The sequence below is a fragment of the Triplophysa dalaica genome, chromosome 21 (assembly GCF_015846415.1).
Source record: "Triplophysa dalaica isolate WHDGS20190420 chromosome 21, ASM1584641v1, whole genome shotgun sequence".
NCBI lineage: Eukaryota > Metazoa > Chordata > Actinopteri > Cypriniformes > Nemacheilidae > Triplophysa > Triplophysa dalaica.
The window spans coordinates 5,629,976-5,656,754 of NC_079562.1; the positions used below are offsets into that span (position 1 = coordinate 5,629,976).

General features: G+C 37.8%; 1 protein-coding gene across 1 annotated transcript; it reads right to left on the bottom strand.

Annotated features, from left to right (window-relative positions):
* Positions 1-184: 184 nt before the first annotated feature.
* On the bottom strand, positions 185-26,487 carry ttbk1a (tau tubulin kinase 1a). The gene is given in 17 exon segments (XM_056734942.1): positions 185-1,628; positions 2,085-3,502; positions 9,988-10,495; positions 10,589-10,755; positions 10,989-11,193; positions 14,174-14,328; positions 14,515-14,640; positions 14,753-14,845; positions 14,989-15,039; positions 15,041-15,055; positions 18,262-18,366; positions 18,458-18,598; positions 19,567-19,640; positions 20,404-20,551; positions 22,447-22,599; positions 25,088-25,179; positions 25,875-26,487. Coding segments are annotated over 16 exon segments (3,765 nt in total). The 5' UTR covers positions 25,091-25,179; positions 25,875-26,487; the 3' UTR covers positions 185-1,225.
* Between the last annotated feature and the right edge of the window lie 292 nt (positions 26,488-26,779).

A 26,779-nucleotide genomic window follows, 5' to 3' on the forward strand; every position in this document is an offset into this window, starting at 1 on the left:
AACAAACCTTTAATACAAGAAAATACCGTAGACTGCAGACAAAATGTGACATGCTAAATATTTACAGTTCATAATTTTCTTAGGAAGTATATTATGTGTACATTTATTTCACATGTTCTTATCTGTTTTTATGTGGTTGTGTATGAAGAAATAATGGTTTGAGTTTGTAATTTCATGGTGGAGAGAACCATACTCTCTTTGTTTAAATAGCTCACATGCATGTGTTAAGCAGTAGTCCCTGCAGGCACGAAGTTATAAGTCATCTTTAAAAACTATCTGTGGTGACTCTTAAACCGTTACTTCATGTTAAATGTTCAGTTTTTTTAAAGCCTTTTTATTTTGGACCGTTAATGCAAGTCTCTTTAATTTCAAGTGCACGTGTGAAGAAATACAGAATTAAAGCAACACATGATTCGAAGACATTTAATCAATTTTATGCCTTTTGTTCTGTCAAAAATCTTAAATAACATCTCACGACTCTCAAGAGTTTGTAAATCATTTAGAAACATGTATTGACAGTAATTGATAATATGGGACTTCTGCCATGTTCAGAAAATGAAGCTGCAGTATATATTCCTTTAACAAAATGAAACTTTGCCATTTCGTTTGCCAGATAAAAATAAAGAGGTCTCTGCAAGAAATACTGAAAAGAATATGTACAAGCATACAGCAGTGTATTCAAATACTCCAAAACTAGCTAAATACAAGGCATGCCCATTGTCACAAGGTTTACAAAGAGGGCCCAGCTGCAGACCAAAGCATGATTGTGCACTTTTATCCATGGATATGTGGTAAATATTAAAATGTTTAGTGTGCCTGATGGTTTATAATATTTTGTGCTGACTAAATACACGGTATATACTGTATGATTGTTTCAGCTGTAAATAATTCTCAATGGCAGCTAGCAAATTATAAAATACACCTTAAAAAAAAACAAGATATGAGCATACTGTAAATATGCACAACAGAACAGCACGTAAACAGTATAGCACCGTGTTAGCTAAACGCGACGTGACCTCTATTGAGTTCCTTCAAACTTTCTGCATGATGAAATAGTATGACATTAAATTATTAGTGCAGAATCCAAAACTGGACCAAGCCATTGACCAAATAGGAAGAACATTAAATAAATGACAATGTTAATTTTGGTCTTTAGTATAGATAACATCTTTGAGGCAACGTGTTCAAGTCATTTAGAAATGATAATTCTAGCAGTCACTGTGTTTCATCTGGCTGCAGCTGTGTGGTTGCTTGTGCTTTTTTCCCGTTTAACGGGAGCCGTGTTCTTCAGAGGAGCAGAAGCTTTGGTTCGATTCCTGACGGGTGCATTATTGGATTGTTGCGGGTAAGATGTAGTCCTAGACTTTAGTGGAATCTCCACAGTGGTTCGGAGAGCAAACAGCTGCTTGCGGGACTCGCTGACTGCGATCCTCAGGGGTGGCCTATGGGGGGACGGACTTGCCATGCGGCTGGAGGAGAAAGTGCAGTTTGCTGTGCTTAAGCTGCGACGGGATGTTGCAGGGATACAGGAGAGAGGCATGCGGTTACTTCCAGTTGGAATGGTGGAGCGGGACATTGTTGATTTTGATCTTGTGTGAAGTGGTGGAGCAGCCGACTCGGCTATTGGGCTGAGGTTGATAAAAAGAGACATATATAATTTTATATTATTTTGCAAACATTACACACACATTTAAAAAGTGTTTTTACACATTTTTCGTATATAGTGTATTTTACACGTTCACACTGCTGTTCAAATGTTTAGAATCACTTGCCTGGAAAGTTTAATGATATTCAAAGCCTGTATGTCTGAATACTGTACGTATGTCTGAATTTTGAAATTGATATTATGGACAAATGTACGTTTTTTTTCCATCCATTATATTACAAAACAAAATGTGTTATTTTTACCCTTTTAATAAGTAGGCATGCTAACACAATTTTAACTTATTTGATAATGTCACTCTATATTTTTGACGAGTTTACTATTATTTTAAAATGTGGAAAACCCTGTTAATAGAGAAAAAACGACCCCACAATTCTTGATGAGTAGTGTACTTTAAACTAGTTAAAAATAAAAGACTTACCCATTTCTTGACGTTTGTCCTCCTATTTTAGTATTCGCTTCAGTTAGAACAATTTCAGAAGCTGCAACTGCTAGTTTACTTGAAGCCCTCCTTATTGGCGTGACAGGTCTTGGTATCCTGCTGTGCCATCCTGTCACATTCTTCTCCTCGGCTTCTTTCTTCAGCTTGTTGAGTTTACCATCAGGTTCATGAATGTCTTCCTCTGAGCCTGTCATTGAAAGAGTCTCTGAGGCTCTCTTGGGGTCATCTCCAGAAGATAATGAGGATGACGTCCTGGAATTCAATCTCTTCCAGCGACCCTGTCTCTGTCGTTCAACTGCCTCCCGGGCCAGGTCCTGTTGCATGGCTCTTCTTCGCAGTCGTTCTCTGTTGGACAGCAATTGGTCAGTTCTTTTGTCTTCTTCCTGGGCCAGGATTGGGATTCGGCTCTTGCTCCTTGTCGGTGGATGCTCAGAAAGCTTAAGAATGGATGCAGGCTTCTTCTGATTTTTCTCTTCTGGTTGTTTTTCCTGTTTTCTATCAAAATCCTTTGTGTCGGGTGAGACGGGAACTATTAGATTGTCATTTTTGTCAGAAGTCTCTTTGAGCCCCTGAGGTTCTTCTGTAGGAGTCTGAGATGTGACTTCAGCACAGACACATGCTCTTTCACCGCGCTCTGGAGATAGGAATGATATGTCTGTGATCTGTTTAGTCGGTGATCTGCCTTCAACCTTCTCAGGAATCATCAAACCTTCAGGGTCACCTTCCTTCACCTGTGCGCTATTGGAAGACATAATATTCAGATGGGTTGTCTCAGCAATGTGTATAAAAGTGCGTTCCACCTTTGAGAAAGGGGGTGATGAAACGGAGCCTGAAGCCACTGCAGTCGTTGAGATGGTTATCACTGTTTTAGAAGTCGGTATGGATGGATCGAACTGATTTATGTCCTCCTCTAGTCGGCCGCCTTCACCCGTCTGCTCATTTTGAGGAACATCAGAGCCCAACACACAATGCTCCATCTCAGTCCCATTCATAGCATTCAAAGACTTCTTCATGTCTCCAGGAGAGAACAAAACAAGGGTCTTAGAGACGTCCTCTTGGTCAGGATCTACATCGGCCACAGAGCCCAGTTCTTTTGGCCCCTCGGCTACTAAGGTGAACGGAGCACCATCCTGACTTCGTTCAGTGCTTTTTCCACTCACCCCGCTGCTGGACTCACTTTTTGTGACATCATCATCTTGAGGTCCCTCGTCTTGCGTGTCTGGTGGGGTTGCGGTGAAGGCCCGACGCTGATGCAGGCTTCCTGTAAGCATGACAGTGAGGAAGTCAGCTCTCTTAGCCTGCAGTTTAGGAAGTATATGAAACAATTCCTTCTCAGATGATGGAGACTTTGTCCGGTAGTCAGTAGGTGACAGTAAAGGCTCACTCGGAGAAGAAGCCTGAAAGACAGGCAGATGCAAGTTATAATTCTAGCCTTGATATATTCTGCTGTACTATTTTTTTTTAGGTCTGAATAAGAAAAACTGAGAAACATGAGATTCTGTTTGACTTAAAATCTTTAAGGAAAGCAAACCGACAAAAAAATATTTCAAATATTTTCGCATAAATAAATATAAATATAAACATAAATTTGAATTAATAGTTTATATTTTTCCCTATTTATTTTACATAATTCAAAATATAGGCGAACAAATTATTTTTTTAAACAGTTTCATTTTATTTAAATTGTACACAAGCTTTTCAAGATTGTCTAGATTACATAAATAAAAAAGGCACAAAAAATATGTTAAAGAATTTTCCATTTTACAGCAGCCAGTTATATTTTGCTTTTGTCGAGTGTGTCTCGACGTACAGATTTTCTATACAATAAATACAGACTAAAACCAACCAGATAACATGCTTTCACATATACAGGATTAATTAAATTGCTCTTTCTTAGATATATGTACACATATATATATTTCGTTAAAAAAAACATTTAAAACACATGCTTTAATTGAAAATATTACAAGCATCCTGTACAGTTATACTGTCATAAAAAGACAATATGCTTATTGTACATCTAACAGATCATAGCCCATTTATTTTACATAGCAATACCAGACCGCCAATGTAAGCTACTCGCCTGGATTAAAAACAAAATCCTCCTGAACCTATTTTACACTTTTAAAGCTGTTACCACTGATACATGGTTGTTGCTTATTAAAAACATATTGAATACTGGTTTATGATCAGAAGTCAGAAGGGCTTGTATAAGCTCCTCTATAAGGACTCATCTGTTGTTCTGTGTACATTGTTGCTTTTCAGCGGTTTGTATCAACATAGAGTTCATTGTATGTTCTGAAGCTTCTCACAGCACCGAGCTAAGATTAGCACTATCTATAGGCAGGATTATGTTCCATGTCCTAGATCTTTCAATTTGTGCCTATGAGCTATCAAATCTTCCCAAAATACATAATACAGAATGACCCTGCAGTCAGCAATATATCATACAACATGCACATATCTATGTTACAGCCTTTTTCTTCATATAAAATGTGTACTAACGTCTTTGTGTACAAACATAAAGTAAAACTCATCTGCATCACATGCATGTTACGTAAATGAAGGAAAGGTTTTTGCAAATCTTGTAAACAGTATTATTTGAAAGTAACCTAGTGTTTAAAAACATGGGCCATGTTTACATTTTGTAATGCAAAGATCGCTGAATGCAGAGGGATTGATGCTTTAACATTTAGATGCAAATGTGGATACTGGGTGGTAGTTTTGGCAAAAAATATTAGAAAAAATAAATCAATTTATTTCAAATGAAGTAATTGTTAAACCAGTATGTAACTTAATGATCAACATACAATCAACAGGAAGTGGTGGAACAAACAATACAGAATTGTTTACATTATTATTTCTTTAACAGACATTTGTCATGCAAACAGTGTTAGAAGCTTTCAAATTTTGTATTTCTAGTACTTTCTTATCAACAGATCTTAGTGACTACATATACTTTTCCTGTTCCATTGACATTGGTGACACATACATTGATGTTAAGCAGATGTGCAAAACAAGTGCAACAGTTAGCAGCCTGTTTGTTTATATAAACAGTACATTCACGTGAGAAGCCATAGCTGTGGTAGTACCAGAAAACGTTTTTAAAAATTCATTATTTCCCTTTTAATAAAACTCACTATTTGATCAATGATTTGTGACGTCGAACTGTTTCAAAGATTTGAGCATTTACAATTTCCGCGCAATATCTTTTTCTGATATTTCCATATTTTATTTTACTTAATTCATTATTTATTAACTTCCATTCAATTATTAATTTCCATTCAATTATTAATTTCCATTCAACATAGAGAATGTGAAAACTCTGCTTGCAAAAATCACACAAGCTGTTTCGAATGTATAACACATTATAGAATTAAATGTCTGGTCATAAAGAAAAAGGTCTTTCAAAATAACAGTGACCATTTCAACTGCTTTTGTGATACGAGAATAAATACATTAAATACAAAAAAATTTAACGTGCACGATTCAATTCTTCTTCTTATTTTACATTGACCTGCTTCTACGATAACACTGCAATGTTACAAGAGTCATGTTACTTCCAAACCAAGATAGTGTGAAGCAACTTAATTTACATCCATAACATCCAGATTTCCCCCAAGACCATTCAACTTAAATGTATAGCTAGTCTCCTAATGCACATCATATGTTACAGAATGTTCCCTTGTTGTCAATTTTGAAGAAACAGTTGCGGATGTTGATGTGAATGACAAAAGTGTACAACTTTCCTACCTCATTGCAAAAATGAATTTCTTACAAAGCATTTTTGTTTAGTTTTTTAGAGAAAATATGAAAAAATTTAATCAATATACATTTACTTGACAAGGAAAGTGAGATATTTAGTCTTGTGTTATGAAAATATCAGAATTAGGTACATTTATTTTAAAACCAAGCCAAAAAAAATCTGAATTTTTTTATTTAGTTTGACCTTTTCTAAGTTTTTGCTCATCCCATTGGTATTTTCTTGCTCGTTTTAAACACAAACGCAACTTACTTAATTCTGTTTTCTTTTATGAAACAAGACAAATAAGTAAATGTATCTCTATTTAAGAGTTGAAAAGTAGAAAACACGACAAAAACGCTTAGCAAGAAATTCATTTTTGCAGGGCTCTTAAAACATTCAAAAGCACTTTTCGAATCTTATTGCATTCATATTTTTGTTCCACATCGCCAAGGTAACCGCTATGGCTCCAATTCAGTGTCCTGTAAAGTGCAATAGTGAAATACAGTACTCAAAGTACCCTACAGCAGTCTCATACACACACGCAGGGAGTTTGGCTACTCAAGAACACAGAACAGAATTCTATGCATCTAACCCCAAACAGACATACAGTTCTACACTAGGAGGTATTCAACGAGATATAATGCTTCAAGCTCTGCATGGATAAATATCTAAATATAAAATATCATATGGAAGGTTTCTAAATAGAAGAAAATGAAAGACGTGAGAGGATAATGCGAGTTCCATAAGAGGAGACTCATTGAAACCGCTTTCATTTTTGCTTCCGATTACTTTATGGCAATATTAATTTTAATCAGTGGCAAAATTTTATAATATAACATGGTGATCTCTCATCCATTGCTGACTTCTCATATCTAGGTTGTATAAGATAAGCAGACTCTTGCATGCCACTCATTGGTTATAAAAGCACTGAAATAATTTTTTCCTTTTGATCCTACGGTTCCACTTGAAACGCTTTCACTTGCATAACATTTCATTTGTGAAACAAATCAACTTTCGAGCGTGGAAACTATTCTGCATGTAAGGAACATTACAAAGACTATGGATTCTGGCTCAGAATGTGGTTAGAAACATAAATTACAGTTAAAAAGTTCATCTTTCATGTAATGTTTGTATGGAAGACAATAAAATGACTTGCATACATGTGTCAGGGTGACCTGAGCTGGGAGGCCCAAATCCAATACACATGCGACTGAGGTACACTGTAAAATTATAAGATACTTGAAGCACCATTTGGGGATCCTCAGCTGAATACCTCAAAGGCTCCTTTAAAGGAGCTTGAAGGCTCTGCCAGGGTTACGCCGAGGAACCTCAAAAGTCTTGTTCGTCTATTTTTTTGCAGACACACAACAGATAATGAAGAATTTGGCTTTTTTAATTCTGCTTTCTCATATTCAAAGTTTGCAACATCCGCCATGATCTACTCACATAAGCGTGATTGAATTGACTAAAGCATTCGTTCATAACACAAAAAGTGCAAGATATGAACAGTAAAAGCATGGCATTCCATTTAAACTTGCCATTCCAATTCTTACAGCCCTCTACAATTTATTGCATCAGAAAAGATTAAATCTCCCTCAAAACAGTGTCTTTCACATCGGTGTGTGGGACGACGTCAGCTTTGCTCAGCTGTTTTTGTTCATCAGTTTGGCCAGCATTTGCTGGAGCTGCAGTCGGGATACGTTAAGCATGGAGTGCCGGCTACGGGGACTTCCGGGAGCCTGCAGGGGCGGGTGACGCCTCGAGCCCGGTCGCATGTTGCCGTGAGCTGGGCTGCTTTCGGCTGAACGGCTGCGTTGGATGAAGGATCCTCCGGCGTGTGGGTACTGTTCTGTCTCCAATGTGGACGAGGAGAAGACGTAGGATGCGAGACGTCGGAGCTGGTTGGAGCGAGGACCCAAGTGTTGCCTGTCATCGTCCGACTGAAATAAAAGCAGAAAGAGTGTGCGCTGAGGTTAAGAGGGCCGAGCGATGGATTTGTATTTGTAACATTAAAGGCATCTCCCCAGTCGCATGCAGTGAGAAGAACGCCAAACACTGAGGAAAGAGAGGAACAGTCTCTTTCGGTACACAGACCTACAATGGGTTGCCTGGAAACAAGTTTTCACAAGAGACAAAGCTTAAAGAGATATTTGCTTTTTGATTTTGGTTGGGCAGCCAACATTGAGAGCCTCTTTATCCCTCCGAGGCTGTTTGTTTGATGAAGAGCCACCTCTCGAAATACACCATTTGTGCCCACGTACAAGACAATGAGCCGTGAAGAGCAGACACAAAATGCCACTTTTAGTTTAGTTTTGGTATCATCAGAAAACCGTTGCCGTAAATGCGTACGACTTAAACAAATGAATCATCAGGCATACGAACACAAACACACATGGATAAAAATGGGTCAATATGGATAAAACAATGACCAACAGAAGTGAAATAAAGAAATCAATGAGCAAGATCATAAAACAGGTACAGAAGGGACTAGCCTAAACTGTGCTTACCGCAAACATTCTTTCGCTCTTCTTTTGGGGCTCCAGCGGCAGCCTTCGTATTTTCTCCGTGGGTGAAATCAACGTGTCATACGTGATTTTGAGCGAAAAGCAGTGGGAATTTAAAAGGTGAAGACTGCTGGGAAAATGAGCATCCTCATCTGTTTTGATTTGAGGTTTTGGCTATTATGCAAAAGAGACAATCCCGCAATCTCAGTTCAGCTTGAAAATGCTGTGACTGTGTTGAAAAAACGCTTCTTTAAAAAAAAACAGTTCACTCTTTGTGTGTGTTTTGCTACAGTGTTTCCGTTTGGGTAAATTAGTAACGTTGAAGGTAAGTTATAAGATTGAGGTCTAAGTATGTCGTTTGGCTCACCCTAGTGGTTAAGGAGTAGATGAAAATGTTGCAAACATTTCTTTTTTTGGACTATGAGAGATGACAAACATTAAAATATGACAATGAATAACTGTAATGTGAGTTAGTGCAGAATTGTACTGTAATTTAGTGCTGAGCATCTTAAAAAAGCGAACCGCAGAGAATGTTTAGGTCAACGTTTAAAAAACTCAGCAATAAACCCTTCACTTTCAACAACTTTATCAAAATCACAAACACACAGTATGGAAAGAGTTTCTTAAAACTCATCACAATGTGGAATCTAAAGAACTTGTGTCCCACTCTTGGATCAAGCATAGGTTTTTTTGTTTTATAAAACTTAGGAACCGACAACACTTCAAAATATTTTATAGGTGTAAGTAATCATCTAATAATCTGATTGGGAAGGAGATCCAAATTCACCCCCAAATTTTTATTCTTCCACCATTTACTCACCCTTGTGTCATTTTAAACTTGTAAGACTTTCTTTCTTCTGCCGCATACAAAATATATATATTTTGAAGTGCGTTGGTAACCACACAGCACTGGGACCCCATTGACTTCTATGTATGGACAAAAAAAAACCTTTGTGGACAAAAAAAAAACCTTTGTGTTCCACAGTAGAAAGAGTCATAAGCAGATTTTGAATGACACAAGTGTGAATAAATGATGACAGAAATTTTATTTTGGGTGAACTGTCCCTTTAATTCTGTTCTGTTCACCCAGAGTTTGTTATTTAGGGGAGTGCCAACTCCATTCCAATACCAAATCCAACATTTTGTATCCCAAAAACAGCCAAAAACAAAGAAGAGTCATTATTGTAGCAAATCATGTGAAAACTAAATGTCTGATGGTCAGAAAAAAAGAGATGAGGTATGGGTCTGAGATTCAGACAGTGAAATAAAGAGAGAGTGACAGGCTGATATAGCAGAGAGAGATAGAGAGAGATAGAGAGAGAAGCACACACCTTGGAGCAAGACAACAGCAACGCCCTATTTAAACAACTAAATGTTTGATTAATTTAAAGCTGGTTCTAAGACGGACTCTTTTGAAATAAAACTATGCATAACCTAAACCTAGTTTTGAGGATAAGACCTTGACAGGATTTCTTCTTTGCTTCTAAAGTGGGCAGTAAACAAATGTGATGCTTCTGAGGCAAAAGAAAACGTTGATGTCAAGAAGAAACACTTCCCAGTTACCACCATTATCATCTGAAATCTCATTCTCCTCTAAACCCCCACAAAAATGCAACTTTAGGCGTAATCTTACCTGTCTCAGAGGTCCGTTGGGGTCTGACTCCTGTCGCCGTGGCCGTCCAGAGGGCAGCGAGTGACAGGGTGACTGTGCCGGGCTCTCCGCCGATGTCGACTGCCCTTTTCCGCTCCTCCTGGACACCTCCTCCTCCGTAAGAGGAAGCATGCCTCGAGTAGTCCGGTCCCCATATGACGTTTTGGGTCTGACCGACGGATCTGCTCCCCTGTGTCTCCTCCGCTCTTCTCCGTCCTCCAGAGGGCGTAATTCCTCCGGTTCCTCATCTGTTGTGCCGGATGTGGTGGGCTCGGCCCCAGGGATGTGGTGGAAGTCTCTTAGCTCTGTTTCTTTGTTTATTATAACCCACTCCTTGCTGTCAAAGTCCTCCTCTTCTGCGAGCGGGACAGAGCGAATGAAGGCGTTGCTGTGGGCTTCTTGATCAACCCCACGGCAACCGTCGACGGACAGCATCTGAGCGGGCTGGGAGGAGTAAAGGTGTCGAGAGGGAGAACCCAGGATGTCCATTCTGAAAATACATTTATTTTGATGTGTGATATAAATGCACAGATAAGAATATGTACATATATAGAAAATAGGCATGTTTGGGGTTCAGACCCACCGTTGCACGTAACCATCTCGTCCATCAGCTGCAGACATACGATCCGATTCAGGACTGTTGACCCTTCGGTACCTGAGCAAATGCACACCTGGAGAATCCAAAGCTCCCCCTACTCTTTGTGGTGAAACAGGACAAACCCCTCGATTACTGTCCTCCTCTTGACCTCCCTGAAACATACACCAGAGTCAGGGCAACCCCAAATTATCACTTAAATATAAAAAAAAATAATGTCTCTCATTTTAAACATTAACTATCTATCTATCTATCTATCTATCTATCTATCTATCTATCTATCTATCTATCTATCTATCTATCTATCTATATATCTATCTATCTATTATAACTGAAGTTGTTAGGGTATTAAACTTTATACCCCATAATTATTATAAATGAAGGGAACCTTTCCGAGGTTAATCCTGAGTTTGTTGCGATTAAAATCCGTCTCTTCCCATCCATCTGCATCTGTGGGCAACTGGCTGCCATCAGCCGGCCGTCCAGAGGGAATGGGAGGAGCGTTTTCCTGGTCGCTCAGGTGTTCGTCCTGCACAACATCGTCTGTGTTCTCCCTCTGAAGGTCACCGGGCATTGAGGTCACATTTATGACCCTAAGGGAGAAAGAAAAGACAACAATCAATATCAATTTAAAAATAAACTGACCTTGAATAACCTTACGAAATGTCTACAACTGCGTTAAGGCAGCTATACATATATGTTTTTTTTTCATCTGTTCAGTTCACTATTCACTATTATGATATATTTAAAGATGAGGGCCCTATTTTAATGATCTAAGCGCATGGTCTAAAGTTCATGGCGGATTTCCGAATCCACTTTTGCTAGTTAAAGGACAGGAAAAACTGTCAGCCCAGCAGGTGCATGGTTTAAAAGTGTTGTCCCTATTCTCTTATTGAATCATGGGTGTGTTTTTGGCAAAACGTGCAGTAAACCAATCAGAGTCTCATCTCCCATTCCCTTTTAGAGCCAGTGGGGCTTGCGCCATGGCGGATTCGCTATTAACACGGCAGAATTTGCCAGAATGCTTCTCCAGAGAGGAAACAACATCTGCGCTCGAGCAGATCATCTACAGAAATAGCAAGATTTTTTTTTCTTTATGTCCACAATGGTAATATTTTACATTGTAGTCCATTTATTTGTGTATATTTGCCATTTTTGAGTCCTACTGCGCGTCCCTCTGTGTTTCATATCTAAAGTTTTGGAAAATGTAGTTTCAACACAATTACGCTCCTTCCTCCAAAGGAATGACATCAATGAAGAATTCCAGTTTGGATTTTTGATCAGAGTTACAAATGATCTACTATTGGCATCTGAGCGAGGTTGTATCTCATTATTGGTGCTGCCAGACCTTATTGCTGCATTAGACACCATTGACCACATCACACTCCTACATAGACTCGATAATTACGTTGACGTTAGGTGGTTGCTCTACAGGCTTATTAAAAAAACTATGAGTAAAAAGTATGAGTATATAAGCCTGGTTCTGTCAACCCTGCACTTCTTACCTATAAAGCATTGCATTAAAGCATCTCATTAAGATGTTGCTTATTACATATAAAGCCCTACATGGTTTAGCCCCATGGTATTTGAGCAGACTTCTATTGTATTAGAGTCCTTCACATGCATTAAGTTCTCAGGCGCCCTGTCAGTTGGTAATACTTAGAATTTCAAAATCAAGTGCAGGTGGTAGATCCTTCTCCTATCTAGCGCCTGAACTTTGGAAGAGTCTTCCCTGCACTGTCCGGGAGGCAGACACACTGTCAGTTTAAATCTAGACTAAAGACGCATCTTTATAATCTTGCATACAATGCACTTCCAAAATATAAATCCTCTGAGGGTTTAGGCTGCATTAGATCAACCGGAACCAGGAACACTTCCAACAATAACTGATGTACTTGTTGCATCAAAGAGTGCAGAACAGTAATCTTATCTCAGCCAGTCTTGTCTCATTGTTCCAAGGTTACCACAGTGAGCATGATGCAGTTCATGCCCAGACCTGATGGTAGAGCGAAGAATGGGAAGCGGCAACCTGACAAGAGCTGAGATGATAGAACTGGATAAAAAAGGATGTGGCGTCTTGACACGTCTTCACTACAAAATTTCAAATGCTATTAGATCATTAAATATAATCTTAAATCTATAATTTACCTTATTAGTAAGTTTTATTTATTTTGATTTAGCCTTGTTCTGCAAGCACTGTCGAGCTTGTGCAGAGAAAGCAGCTTTTGCCAGAGGGGAACTGGAATCCCCTGGTTGGGCCTGGGTTCTCCTGAGTTTTTTTTTTCTCGATTGGAGTTTTGGGTTCCTTTGCATACTGTTTTGCACTATTTGCCTGGACGGGGGATCCTTTAGAATTAGAATTTTAAAGTTTTACATAATTAATATTGCATATAGGAACTTATAGTCTGTTTAATACTTGACCTGTGTTTCTCTCTCCTTTATCTTAAATGTGTGCTTTCACTGTGCGTGCTAGTCTGTGTGTGTGTGTGCGTGCTTCTCTCTGTGTGTGTGCGTGCTTGTCTGTGTGTTGGTGTATGTGCATATACTGTATATAACTGCCTCAGACTGAAACTAGCAAAATACAATCGATTCGCGCCTGGTGGTACGATAGGGCCTGAAGTGTTAAGGTGTTTCAATTTAAAAAGATCTTTGAATTCCACCAGATTTCATTTTTAATTGGATAATTCACCCAATAATGAAAAATCTGTCATGAATTACTCTAGTTTTTCCAAAATGGATTTTGTCCTAATATGCAGTCAAAGGGAATCAAGAACTGTTTGCTAGTAAGCCTTCTTCCAAATATCTCTTTCTGTGTCATCTTTCTCTGTACATTTTTTTACAGATTTGTAAAAACTCGAAGGTTAGTAAATGATGACAGAATTTACATTTTTGGGTGAACTATCCGTTTAATTTAACATGTCAACTTCTGGCCTCAACCAACGTATTTGGGGCCAACCATGTATTTGGGGCGAGACTATTTGAAAAGCAATATCTACCAATCTCTATAACAATAAGAAATATCAATAAGAAATACGGGAATGAGATCGAAGCAGCATTTGGAGTGTTTATAAAACCTGGAAATCATAATTTTTGCAATTCCATGTGGCACAGAAACAACACACATCACCTTTAAGGATCATTTTCTGTAAATGCCACCCAATGATTTCCAAAAGGAAAACTCATCAGCCTTTTTCTCCATCATGATAAAATGTTCTTCATATCCCAGAGCAATACAACATCCTGCTATTCTGCAACTGCAATAAACCAAAAAGGCGGTGACATTTCCAGATGAAGTGAGCTCTCTCCTCCCTGAAGATACAAACCTAAAGAAAACTAGCTGCAACTAGTATTTGCCTTATCTGGTGTATATCAGACTATATGCTTGCCTCACTTCCATCTGTACAGCTGTGATGTGACAAGCATGCAGGCAGTAATGAAGTCCCCAGATACGCTGTCTGTGAATTTTTGTGAATCTTGCTAAGCGGCCCTCATGTTTGTGTTAGTGTACATGTACATCTTTATCATTTCAGCCAGACAGACAGGACATGAAATATTCATGCATATGATCCTCACCCAATCATAGCTGCTGTAGGCCGTGTGTTTTGTTGCGCTGCAGTCGGTGTGGTGGCGTACGTCATGGAGTCTGTCCCAGTTTTCTCCCAATCATATGCCTCATTCTCTGTGACGATGCGCTCTTTCATGCTGTTGTCAAACACTGACATCAGAAGCTAAAGACAAGAAAAAAAAAGTTAGAACCGTTCAACCACACACATAATATCCATATCATTGTATCCGAAAATATACATAGACAGCCATATACTTAGAATAGCAAATAATTTTTTTTTTTTTATGTTTCATATAGCATGTATTTATTGTAAAATATACAGTAGTCATATCATACATTTTGAGCTTACCTGGTAGTCAGGTTTGGTGTAGTAATCCAGGGCTAAAACATGCTCCAGGAAGACATTAAACTCTGATGGCATGTGTTTCAGTAGCATCCGATGATCATAACGCTCTTTAATCTGACCCACCTGCTCCTAAACCATGAGTTAAACACTGGATTTTAATAATAGGGGTCTGACTTTAAATAAAACAAAATAACATTAGAATCAAAATTTGAAGCACACTTGTAAGGAAAGCTCCGAGTACCTTGTCCTTGATTTTCCTCCACGGCAGCTGCCCAGCAGCAAATTCAACCAGCATATAAAACAATGACCATAAGTCATCATGGCGACCCATTTCCTACAAAAACAAACAAAAGAAAGATATTATTATGAACTGGTGCATGTCGTAATGCAAATGAGTGTATATTTGTTGAATATGATTCAATAATATGAATAAGTATTAGGCAAGCAATAAATGCATCAGTTAAAAGGCACGCTCACTTTGTTTTTATGTGCATTCACAGACGCGTATCGAACTGTTCCTCGAAAGCCCTGCAACAGTTCTTGGCTAAAAGAGGAAATGTTTTAGAACAAGCTGTTATCAATAAACAATTATAATTGTATATTTCTGTAAAACATGAGTTTTTTAAATATTAAAATCACCTAAAAAATTGCACTACATACATTTAGGGAAAAACTCTTAAAGTTATAGTTCACCCAAAAATAAAACTTCTGTCATAATTTACCTTCAAGTTGTTTCAAATCTGTATACATATCTTTGTTCTGATGAACACAGAAAGATATTTGGGAAGAATGCTTATAAAAAAACAAACAAACCCCGTTGACTACCATAGTAGGAAAAAATACTTTATACATTTTTGTTCTGTTGAAGAATGTAGGAGAGCAAAAACAGTTTTGGGGCAATTTCACTTACATTGCTTTTTCTCCTACTATGGTAGTCAATGGAGTCTGACTGTCAACCAAAGAAATTCATAAAGGTTTGGAAACAACTAGTGAGTGAGTAATTTATGACAAAATGTTAATTTGAGGGTATTATGCTGAGCAATTCTTAGTATTGCTTAAATGGGATCAATAACAGCAGGGGAACACCCCTTTTCATCTCTCTCCACTGGCTACCGGTTGAAGCCCGTATCAGATTTAAGTCACTAATGCTTTCCTACAGGACTATCGCTGGATCTGCACCAGCATACTTTCACACCCTCCTACACCCCACAAGATCCCTGCGTTCAGCAAACCAGCGGCGTCTTGTATTGCCTTCCAATAATATGGATAAAAGTGTCTGCTAAATGACTTAACGTAAACCCTAAGTGTACAATATACACCATTACAAATAGAATATCGCTGTGATTCTGCCAAGGGGCTGAACATAACGTAGCAGCATAATTTACGCAACGTAGAGGAAACACCTTGCTTACACGTAAATGTCCCTGTGTCTTACTCTTTGCATGTTTGTCTATCTACGCCATTGAGAGTCTCTTATAAACCTGCTCCTGCAGGCAAGACAATTATTTTTATCTGATTAACTAAATGATATGACAGGTAACATCTGTTACAAAACACATACAATTTAATTTAGTCATAGGCAGTTGCCTTTTAGCCCACTCGCACATTGCCAATTATAAAGACTGGCTTAAAAAAACTAATTTTACTCTCATTACCTGCACGTATTACAGTGGCAGATAATCTTATATTGAACATTATAAGGAGAGTAACTGCTCTCCTTGGTTTAAAATGATTCAGATTTGAACCTGAAATAAAATGTGAAATGAATGTAATGTGCTAAACTTTTAATATGGGTTAATGCAAATAAATACATGCTCTATGCATTGCGTTTATATAAAATGTGTATAAGAATGCAATTTAAAGAGCAGGTTTTTATTATGCATTTACTATATAAAATGCATATGATATGTTAGTAAAACATGAAAACTGGATGTAATCACTCACAATGAAAGTCTTTCCATTGGTGAGAGTGTGTGGGGAGAAGGGAACAGATGGAGAAATACGTCAGACATGCACGTCATAAATTATAACCCCAAAACGAAAACTGCAAAAACAAAACAAGATGGTCAAACAAATAATAAAGCATAAAAAATAGGGAAGCACCAATTATCTGCCAGTGATATAAATCGGGCCGATATTTGATTAATTTAACACCATCGGCATACCAGCAATAACATGAAAAAGGCCGATACCGCTGGTTAACTAACTGCGTGGAGGCATTGAGTTGCATGTCTGAATAATCCAACGTTTTTCTCAAAATTACTAAATAGCAACAGCAGTTGTATTAAAGAAATATTCAATGTAAGTCAAATATGAGTTAATGTGCTTAATAAAAGAAATATATGATAGTAGAAATCACCTATGAAGATTGTCATGTTGTCTTATTGCATTTTTATCTAAACTTGTGCATGTCTTAAAATGTTAAACGGCTCCTATTCATGTTCAGTAAAATTAATTTAATGCAGAAAAACTAACTACTATTGAAAAGTACTATGCAATTGAACAATATCGTATTGGAATCGGACGCAAGTTATTTGTTAAACCGGTATCGGATAAAAAAATCTCATCGGTGCATCCCTAAATTACACTTGTAGATGTAATACCAGGCAAGATGGTTCCATGCAATGAAATTATGTACTTAAAAAGTGAATCATTTTACTTAAAAGTATATATTATACATACTAAATAGATAGTTAAATAATGAAGAAGAACATTATGAAAACATTGCATGATTAAAAATATACAGACATCAACAAATAATTAAACAATTATTATCAACTAGCATATGACTCAGAAACCGTCCTAGCTGTATTTCAACAAAAGCAACATTTACAGTTCTGAGGACGCACAAAGCTATTTATAGTCTTGAAATGAATTAGTCATTCATTTATTCATTGCAAAATGTGGCACATAATGCATGAGAAATCATGCATTGATAAATAAATAATTTTCTATGGAAAGTAAAATCACAGCCTGCTGTAAATTGAAGTTATGGAAAGCTGATTTCACCTGCTCCCTGTCTAAATTTGCTCAAGGTTGCAGGGGAGATACAGCAAACAGAACTCTTTAGCACTGCACCATAAACTGATCAGTTGAGTAAGGAGAATGTATCGACATAGAGAGAGAGAGAGAGAGAGAGAGAGAGAGTGAGAGAGAGAGAGAGATTCTTGCCTGAATCAATGTGTGCAGCTTACTCAGCTGTGCAGAAAGGAAAGGCAAGAGAAGAGAAGAAAGAAATAGAGAGAAATAGAAAGAGAGAGCGGAGGAGAGCGAGAGAAATGCGCTGAAAATATTACACCCTCTCAGGCCAATCCTGGGGGCATTGCTCACTGATGCATGCGGTCTTATTAAATATTCATATCGCTGCACTAAAACCTGCACATAGAGAAAATCAGAGAGAAGAACATGTGCGAAATGAAGAGCTCCTTGCGAAGATCTAAAAGAGGAAACAGGCTGCTTGATTCACACAGCTCTGAAAACCTCTCCTGAGTTTCAGCTTTCAGCCGTTCTGCCCCCTTACAGTGAATAAAGAGCATTATTGCTCATATAAATCTCAACCACTTGTTAATAAAGCCAGACATTCCTGTTTTATGATGGTGTTTTAATCAATATCATGCAATGTCAGAAGTATTCATATTTCAATGCATTGTAGCATTTAATTTGACACAGCGCCTTGGTTGAGCTCCATTGACAAGTAAATAATTAAACATACAACAAATAAAACAGGAAAAGAAATAAACTATGACATACTGGTCGGACTTCTCCATTTGTGTTAGTGTATTGTCGTGCAAGCCCAAAATCGAGCATATAACATTTCCTGTGTGTTGAAGGCAGTCTTCCCATGGCGAAATTTGACTGCGAAGATAAAACAAACAAAACATTACCATTTCATTAGATCAATTAACAGTGCTGTGGAAAGCAACGTGTTCAGGAAAAAAGATATTACCGGTTTGATGTCTCTGTGCAGAAAACCAACAGAGTGAATAGCTTCTATGGACTCGAGAATCTGTTTTCCCAGGCGGAGGGTTGTGCTCATGGTAAAGGTGCCGCGTGGCTGACTTCGCCTGAGATCCGCTAGGTTTCTGCCCTGAGTTACACCAAACATGTAGAAAACCTATCAATCTTCATAACATGAGTATGACTTCAAAAGCGGTGTGTTATTTAGCTTTGTGTTACCATTGTCTTTTCTCTGAGGAACACAAAAGAATATATTTTGTGAAACGTCTCAATGGTTTGCGTCCATACAATAGAAGTCAATTGGGGACAATTTTGTTTGGTTACCAACGTTCTTCAAAATATCTAATTTTGTGATCCGCAGAAGAAAGTCATACAGGTTTGTAATAACGATGACATTTTATATTTTTTGATGATGACTATCCCTTTAACTATGCTTAGCATTAGAAGCACTTTGTAAAGTGTAACCAAATAAAAACATGTCACAAACAATTGTAGCCAATTTTCCATCGATTTTCACTCCACAGCTATTTGATATGGGCTTATCCATTTTCTAGAGCATGCACTTTTCCTCTCCCCTTCACTCACATTAATAAAAAGATGAGGCAACACATTCTTCTATCTGATTTAAATCTTGTCACAGATCCAGTCATCTTGTTGAAATGCATTTGGTTTAAAGGGACATTTGGTTCCCTTGTCATGAATTACTTCCCCCACAACTTGTTCCAAACCAATATAGCAACATTTCTCTGTTCTGGTCTGTTGGAAAAAAGTTAACAACTGACATTTTTAGGGTTATCAATGACTATAATTGTAGAAAAATCCAAATGGTGGTCAAAGGTGCCTCAGAACTGTTTGCTTTCATAAATTCATCAAAATATAAAGTTTTGTGTTTAACCTAACAAGATTTGTTACGATAATTTCTACAATTGTAGTCAATGATGTCCCAGAAACATTTTTTTCAAATATCTTCCTTTGAGTTTATTAGAAACAAAGATATTTATACAGGTTTGGAACTTAAGTCTGAGTAAATTGTGACAATCATTTTTTGGTGGATTATCCCTTTAAATTTGATGACTATATACAATAGGAATCACTCACCTGCAGCTGCATGACGACATAGTTGAATTTATCATTTCTACCACAGCCAATGAATTTACACACATGGTTTTTACCTGAAAAACATAACAGTAGATGCACAGTTGATTTATAGTTACGTATTATATACACACAGAAAAATACAGAACACTTTTTATTTATGATGACTAATGACCTTTTTCCTGATGAATAATGTCTAAACTGAATCATCTGAATATGTGTGTGGGTCTGTACAGCAGTATGAAGTAAAGGCTGCGTCACGTGTCCTCGTTCACATAGACTGTGTTAGTGCCGCTTTATTCACAATGCTACTTATGTAATGTGTGACACACATATATTCCATTCTCATGCAGTGATGATTTTAAAACAAGGCTCAGCCATCATGTTATTACTCAATTAAATTGTCCACAAATTATAAAAAAAATGGCATACATATAACCATAGCTGTCCCTTAAAAACATAACACGGTTGTTACGACTCTGCAGTACATGCATACAGATTTACAGTATATTGTAGGAATAATAAGTGCACTGTAAGTCGCTTTGGATAAAAGCGTCATTTGCCGTCTGCCAAATGACTAAATTAAATTAAATTAAAAAAAAATAGAATAATCCTGCTATGTTTTAAAGGAATACCTTATTAAAATATTAAATAGTCATAAACGTTTAACATATTAATTATTAGCACTATTCAATTCAGAGTTTTTCACCTTTAAAAGTTATCAAGTTGAAAAGGTTTTGCACACGATTGCCTCCTATTTATTTCTAGGGGTATATCCATATTTTATTGAACAGAAGTGCTGTCAATGTCAGTGATGCTGAACCGACGAGCATGTCTTACCCTGCAGTTTCTTCAGAACTGCCACCTCCATCTTCAACACTTGTTTGGGCTGCTGAGCCGACTCCACTTTCAACGCCACGTTCTCCCGCGTCAGCAGATCCACCGCCTCGTATATTTCCCCAAAGCCCCCGCCACCAATTTTTTTCAACTGGACATTAGAAGAACATAACAGGATGTTGCCAAAGCTTTCATTTGCTATTGATTTAAAGTGAAAGAGCTGTCAGTTGCTAGAGTACTTACTAGAATGCATGCACCTTAAGTCTAAAATAACCTTTTATTATTAATGTTACATATCACTGAGGTCATTCTGAAACCTTGTAAGTACATATCTTGTTAGTTTTATTTTTTGGCATAAATCAATATTATTAGTCACCATTTATTTTCACAATATCTAACCAATAAGAAATATTTAAAAATTCTTATCAGCAATATGTAATTCTCCTGCCATGAATATATGACGAGTTTGGTTCCAAAATGAGATTTAGTTTTTCTTTAAATAAAAAATTCATGTTTTTATATTGTGCATTCCAATTAATATCAATCTAACTTCAGTTGGTTTGTTTTGAATTAAGCCACAATAAGTCAAAAAAATACAGCTAACTAACACAATAATATACAATAAAAGAATGATAACAAAATTGAATTTTTATTTGTTTTCTCATTTTGGCTCCAAACTCTTCATATTTTCTTTGTATTTTGCAATATTTTTAAATGTGGGCCATCCAAAAAATGAAGCTTACAACACAGATCTGCGAAACAGCAATAATGAGCTCAACGCATCAAAAACAGATCATCAAGTATACTGCAACTAACTCATTCACATCCGCTTGATATCGGAGATGCGAGTAATCCTGGATATTGACTACGACCGAAAGGACTCATATATTGATCCGGAAACAATGTAGCAGTCTTGGTGCCGAGTAAACATTTGTCATCTAAATGTACAATTTTATGACCCACACAAAGGCTAAAACATTTTCATGCATTGAAAAACAAAAGGAGGAAACAGTGTAGTATTTTAAATTTGACTGAAGATGAAAGATAAAGATGTCAGCCTGCCATAAATCAATTAGTTTTACTGTCATGTCCCTCCCAGGCCAGAAAACAAGACCATTATTTTACACCGGAGCCGGGCAGTCATGCGAGAACATTTATATCCATCATATACAGGGAGTATTGTTGGAATTTTATTTATTTGGGATCAAAAGAGCAATTAACATACTGTTACATAATCTACTCAGCATAGCAGGAAAGACATGAGGCTGAATAAAACACATACTAGTAACCACCTATCATATAACTCCTGATTTTCATGTGTTTTTATATGCTTTTACATAACGAACTACATAATATTGAATTTAGCAACTTTTTCATTATCAGTTCTTTTCAGAATAGTGACATTTTGCTTAAGCAAATATTCGGGCTGGATTACATTTTTTCTAAAACAAATTGTAAGAATGATCCTTTGTGTAATTCTTATAAAATTGACAACCATTTCTCAAACAAGATCTCAAGCATTTTCTTAAAGTCCCGGTGAACCAAAAGTTGGGATATTTTTACTTTCGTATTCTGACACATTTCCGAGTGAAAAGGAATTTCATAGGAAAAAATTAGTGGACGTGGCTTGCGTTTTTCAATGCGATTTGATATGTTCAAACAGCCGTTGCATTGATTTTGAAATGAAACTGGCAGCAGACTGACATTCGAAGGGGAGGAGTTAACGGATGCTCCGGCCAAGCAGTCTAATTTACGTCATTTGAGATCATGGACAGTCATTTCAGGGCATTATGTTTACAAATGTTGTTCAGAGTTGATAATCAAGTGTGAAATTCTTTGAATGTAATGTAATTCAAAACACAAATAACCAAATAACACCAATAACCGGGCCCAGAACAGTACATCTCCTGTCCTTTTATGTGGCAAATCATGACTGGTTACATAAAAGTATACAAACATGAAGTCCAGGAATATTTTAATTCCTTTTGTTTGTATTGAAGTGCAGGCATGAATGTGCATGTGTACCATTTTTGCACAGATACGTACCACTTTCCATCTCTCTTTGACCATGCAGTTAGGGGGCAGAATGTCCTGCTGCTCTGTAGTGCCGTTCATGTTGAGGTTGTCCTGCAGAGCTGGTGCTAAGCACTGCAACCCTGACACCACTCTGGCAACCCCCAGCTTAAATGATCCATTTAGCTGTGAAAAACCACCAGAAGTATTGTTAAATCACCCATTTGACTCTAAAAGGCACTGCTATTGGCATTTGCTGACGTGCTATCGGTCAGTTGAGCTGGCTTCTACATGCAATGACCAGTCGAACGAAAACCCACATTCCAAAAAGGCGGTTAACTTTGGAATGCCCTTAAACTGATAAACATTTCAGGATGTTAAGAAATGAAAACAAACACCAGTTTATTCTTATGAATACATACATATTCATGAGGCAAAAGGCTGATCTTAAAATCAACCTCATTCTGGTTGTAATTTTTATCAGCGTTATATGAGACACAGAATGTTTTGCTACACAAAAAGGTCTAACTAGGCAGATCCGTTGACCCACATACTTTTTGACCCAAATACCTGTGTGAAGAAAATAGCCACAAATAGCAGGAAACACAAATACGGGAGATTGTCTAGAAAATATTTGTATGGAAAGTACTAGGCCCCATAAACAAACGAGAATATTTCTGAAAACACAAGCTATTTACAGATTATAAGCACACACTATTAAACAGTTCTACAAAGTGTGCTGGGCATTTCTAATATAGTTTAAGTTTAAGCCATAATAACAAATAAATTAGAAACTTAAGCGTTAGAATTTGCTGAAATATTTTGCATAACCTAAAGCAGTGGCATTCGACACTCATCTCAGAAGAAGTTATTAATTAATTCATCAAAATTTGAATACAGTCAACATGGAATACAAATGTATTTATAAAACTTATTTAATACTTAAAGTCGGCATGAAATAAAAAATGCTAATTCTAATTGTTTTACACAGTTGTAGAGTATTTATTTTAAATTATTTATCCGTGCACATCGTTTCTTTTTATTCATTTACACTTGTAATCTTTATTTAAAAACGTCATCTTACTCCCGGCGGGAGACAATCGCTACTTCCATTTCATGCCGACTTTAATTGAACAAAATCTTTTAAAACAAATGACTGGTTATATTGTGTATGAAACATACTTTTGTATTACTAACGTATGTGGGTTGTTTCAGAATTTTTTTTGGGGGGGGGGGGTTGATGTCACCAAGCTTTTTTTCACCCAACCGTCATTTAGAGACCGCTTGTCACAATCCATCCCCCCCCTTTCTGAGCAAAAAAATGCATTGAGACTATGTTACATGTTGACTTTTCAAGGACTTGGGCCGAATACCACTGCCCTACTAAACTCTTACCTCAAAACCAACACCAAACATCAGCCTCTTACCATCCGTTCTGCTATGAAGTTACAAATCTTACAGTATATATACACTTTAAGTAACAAAGAAACCTTACTGAATTCGACTCGATTTACTGTGTTTTCTCTCATGAAACGTATTTGAAGAAAAGATGCAGGTTAAAACCCAATAACATGCTATTCGGCATGCAGCGCCGTTGGTATGTTTAAAACATGCAGGGCCCAGCTCGGCTCAGATTCAGTAGCTCAACAGCTAACTCATGCCCAGCCCAGCATCCGTCGAGAACTGCAGTCTCCAATGCAGCATCCTAAAAAAGTGCTCTACGCAGAAACTAGGAACAAAAAACACTATGACATTAGGTAGACATAGTTCAGCCAAGAAAGTGAGAGAGCTTAATATTGCCAACTCATGTGCCAAGTTACTGACACCTGCGCTTGTGTAACCTTGATACAGGTAAACAAGGAGATTTGTGCGACTAGAACATGGCCTATGACTATAAAACGTGTGATGTTATTCAAGACTGAAATCTCGTCCAAATTCACATGAGTTGGCAAAAGAATGTGAGCAGGGAAGAGTTTAATCACTATGCGTTGGTTTCTGAACACTGAGATACAACTGAAGTTGCCAGCAGTTCCACACTCTGCAGTAACTGGTTATCTAGCTGCGGTATAGTGCTGTGACTATTGCAGCTTTTGTCTTAAGAGCAGCACATTTTTCTGAAAACCTAAATATTGTAATACATCATTTGGGATATTTGGCACTAATCTTTGGAATTGAGGAAAAACGGTGCAATGAAGATCTGCAAAGTGTGGAAGTGCTAATGTTCACTTAATAAACAGAATCCACCTTAAGACAAAGGCTACAGATCCTCTACAATTTCTACATTTGCAGCTACAAGTACCCCTCACCACTAACTAACAAAGCAAGAAAAGTTCCTTATGGGTGTTGTTTGCGCACAGGCTGAAATGATGGCGAAACAGCTATAAAGCATTCAACCGCACGGCTGGTATAGTTGTCCCTCAACTGTCTGCATGTGAGCTTTCTGCTATACTCAGTTTCGTTCCAGGGGACCCATGGGATGTGAGGTTACAGTGAGCGAAAAGCAGAGGGGATTTCATTCAGGTCACGTTAATTAATAAATTGTCATTCCTCTGAATCCCAGGGAAGGGAAGCGTCAACAACAGCCATTTTGTGATCAAACTCTGAGAAAGTGAAGTGCAGCCACATTTCCAAGAAAGGGAGAAGGGAGCTATGAAGGACGGTGTAACTCTCTCACCATGTTCCCAAATCTCGTCAAAAACCTTACGTCTCTGACAAATATCCTGCAATTGACCAATTTAGTCGACGCCAAAACCCTCCTTTGCCAGCCTACAAGCCAGAAACACAAGAGAAGAGATTTGTTATGCTTGTCAGATTCTTTTTAACAAAAAATGGTTTCAAGCAGTCGAAAGAGACGCTTAAAACGGCGTGCTTGGATTGCGGTTGTCAAAAAATTGGCCCTTGGTACTATCTGAATGTCTCCGAGCGCAAGGCAGCATTTCCTCTTCCATCTTAAGGAAAGCATGGGTCAGATAGAAACTCAATCCATATGGATGAATGTCACGAAGGTCAGTTTGTACTCAATGTCCCAGAGAAAGGTGATGCATGCGTTATTGAATCATAAGCTGATGCGCAAAAAAGAAAAAACATGACTTTGACATTAGGAAAAGAGACATCACCGTAACGAAAGCCCTGTAAAAACACAAACATACAAGTGTGCAATACGGTGAAATGGACACAAATACATCAACACATACACATACGACACATGGGGCACTGTGAAGGACACACGGTAAACATAAATTTGATGCATTATAGACGTTTCAAAAGCATATACTGTTTCACAGAGGTGGAGTAAAGTTTGTAGGAAATGTGCACTGTATAAAAAACGATTCAAAGCACTTTAATAGAGCTACATTTCATTGCAATCCTTACTCCATTTTTTTCACATGCTTCCATTGAAAAAGAAAAAAACAAACAAGTGCAGAGCCATATTTTAGAACAACTTGATGTGCTCATCCTACCTGGCACAGAGACTACGTAACGTCAGTCTTTTCCGTCGTTTAGAAATCTTCATTTGGGACCTCACGGTGACACAACCCATCAGCTGGGACTTTATTTAAAAGCATAAAGCGCCCGCTTTCGGCCTCTTATTCTTGATGCTTCATCAAGCAAAAACCTTCCCCAGGTGTAATGAAATAGCGGTTTAACAATGTGGAAGCGCCTCACTTCCAAAACGAGAAAATATTGTGTTACTTATGCAGGTAACAAAGGCGCCTTCAATCGCTCCGATGATTCAATCGCCATTGCGCTGCGTGTCAGTGCACCACCGTACAAACACCGGAATCGTAGTTGGTTATCTTAATACCATCACGACCACCAAATGAAAATCATGCTATAAGGGTCCAAGGTTATGGCAAATACACAGATCCGGCATGTGATGTGTGCTTGAATTCGCAGTAGGCGCTACAACGAGCTCCATAGAGCAACCTAGACGACAGATAATACAGAGACTATTAATACTATTCTATTTAGAAATGCGCGTCATCGAGTGCATTGTGATTAATAAATGACAGAGTCTTAACTAACGCAAGTGTCCAGTCGCGCATCCCTCGCGCTGGTCCGCACTGCAGCGCGTCAAACACCCATGCAGTGACGCTTCACTATCTGTAGAGGACGCGAGACGCCTCCTGAATCAACTGTGTTGTTTAAAGACTACTATGGCCAGGATATATACTTGAATATTTATAGAGTTTCGTGACGTTGTGTTGCTTGGTTGGTTGGAAGGCTTACCGCTAGCTGGTCACCTGGCCAATCAACAAATCCTACAGAGATGAAGGGTGGGGTCACAAATATGAATTAGGTTGCGTGATTGGATGTTTCAAGAAGTTTACCAAGCAACGTCAGGGTTGGCTAATTAATATTCATA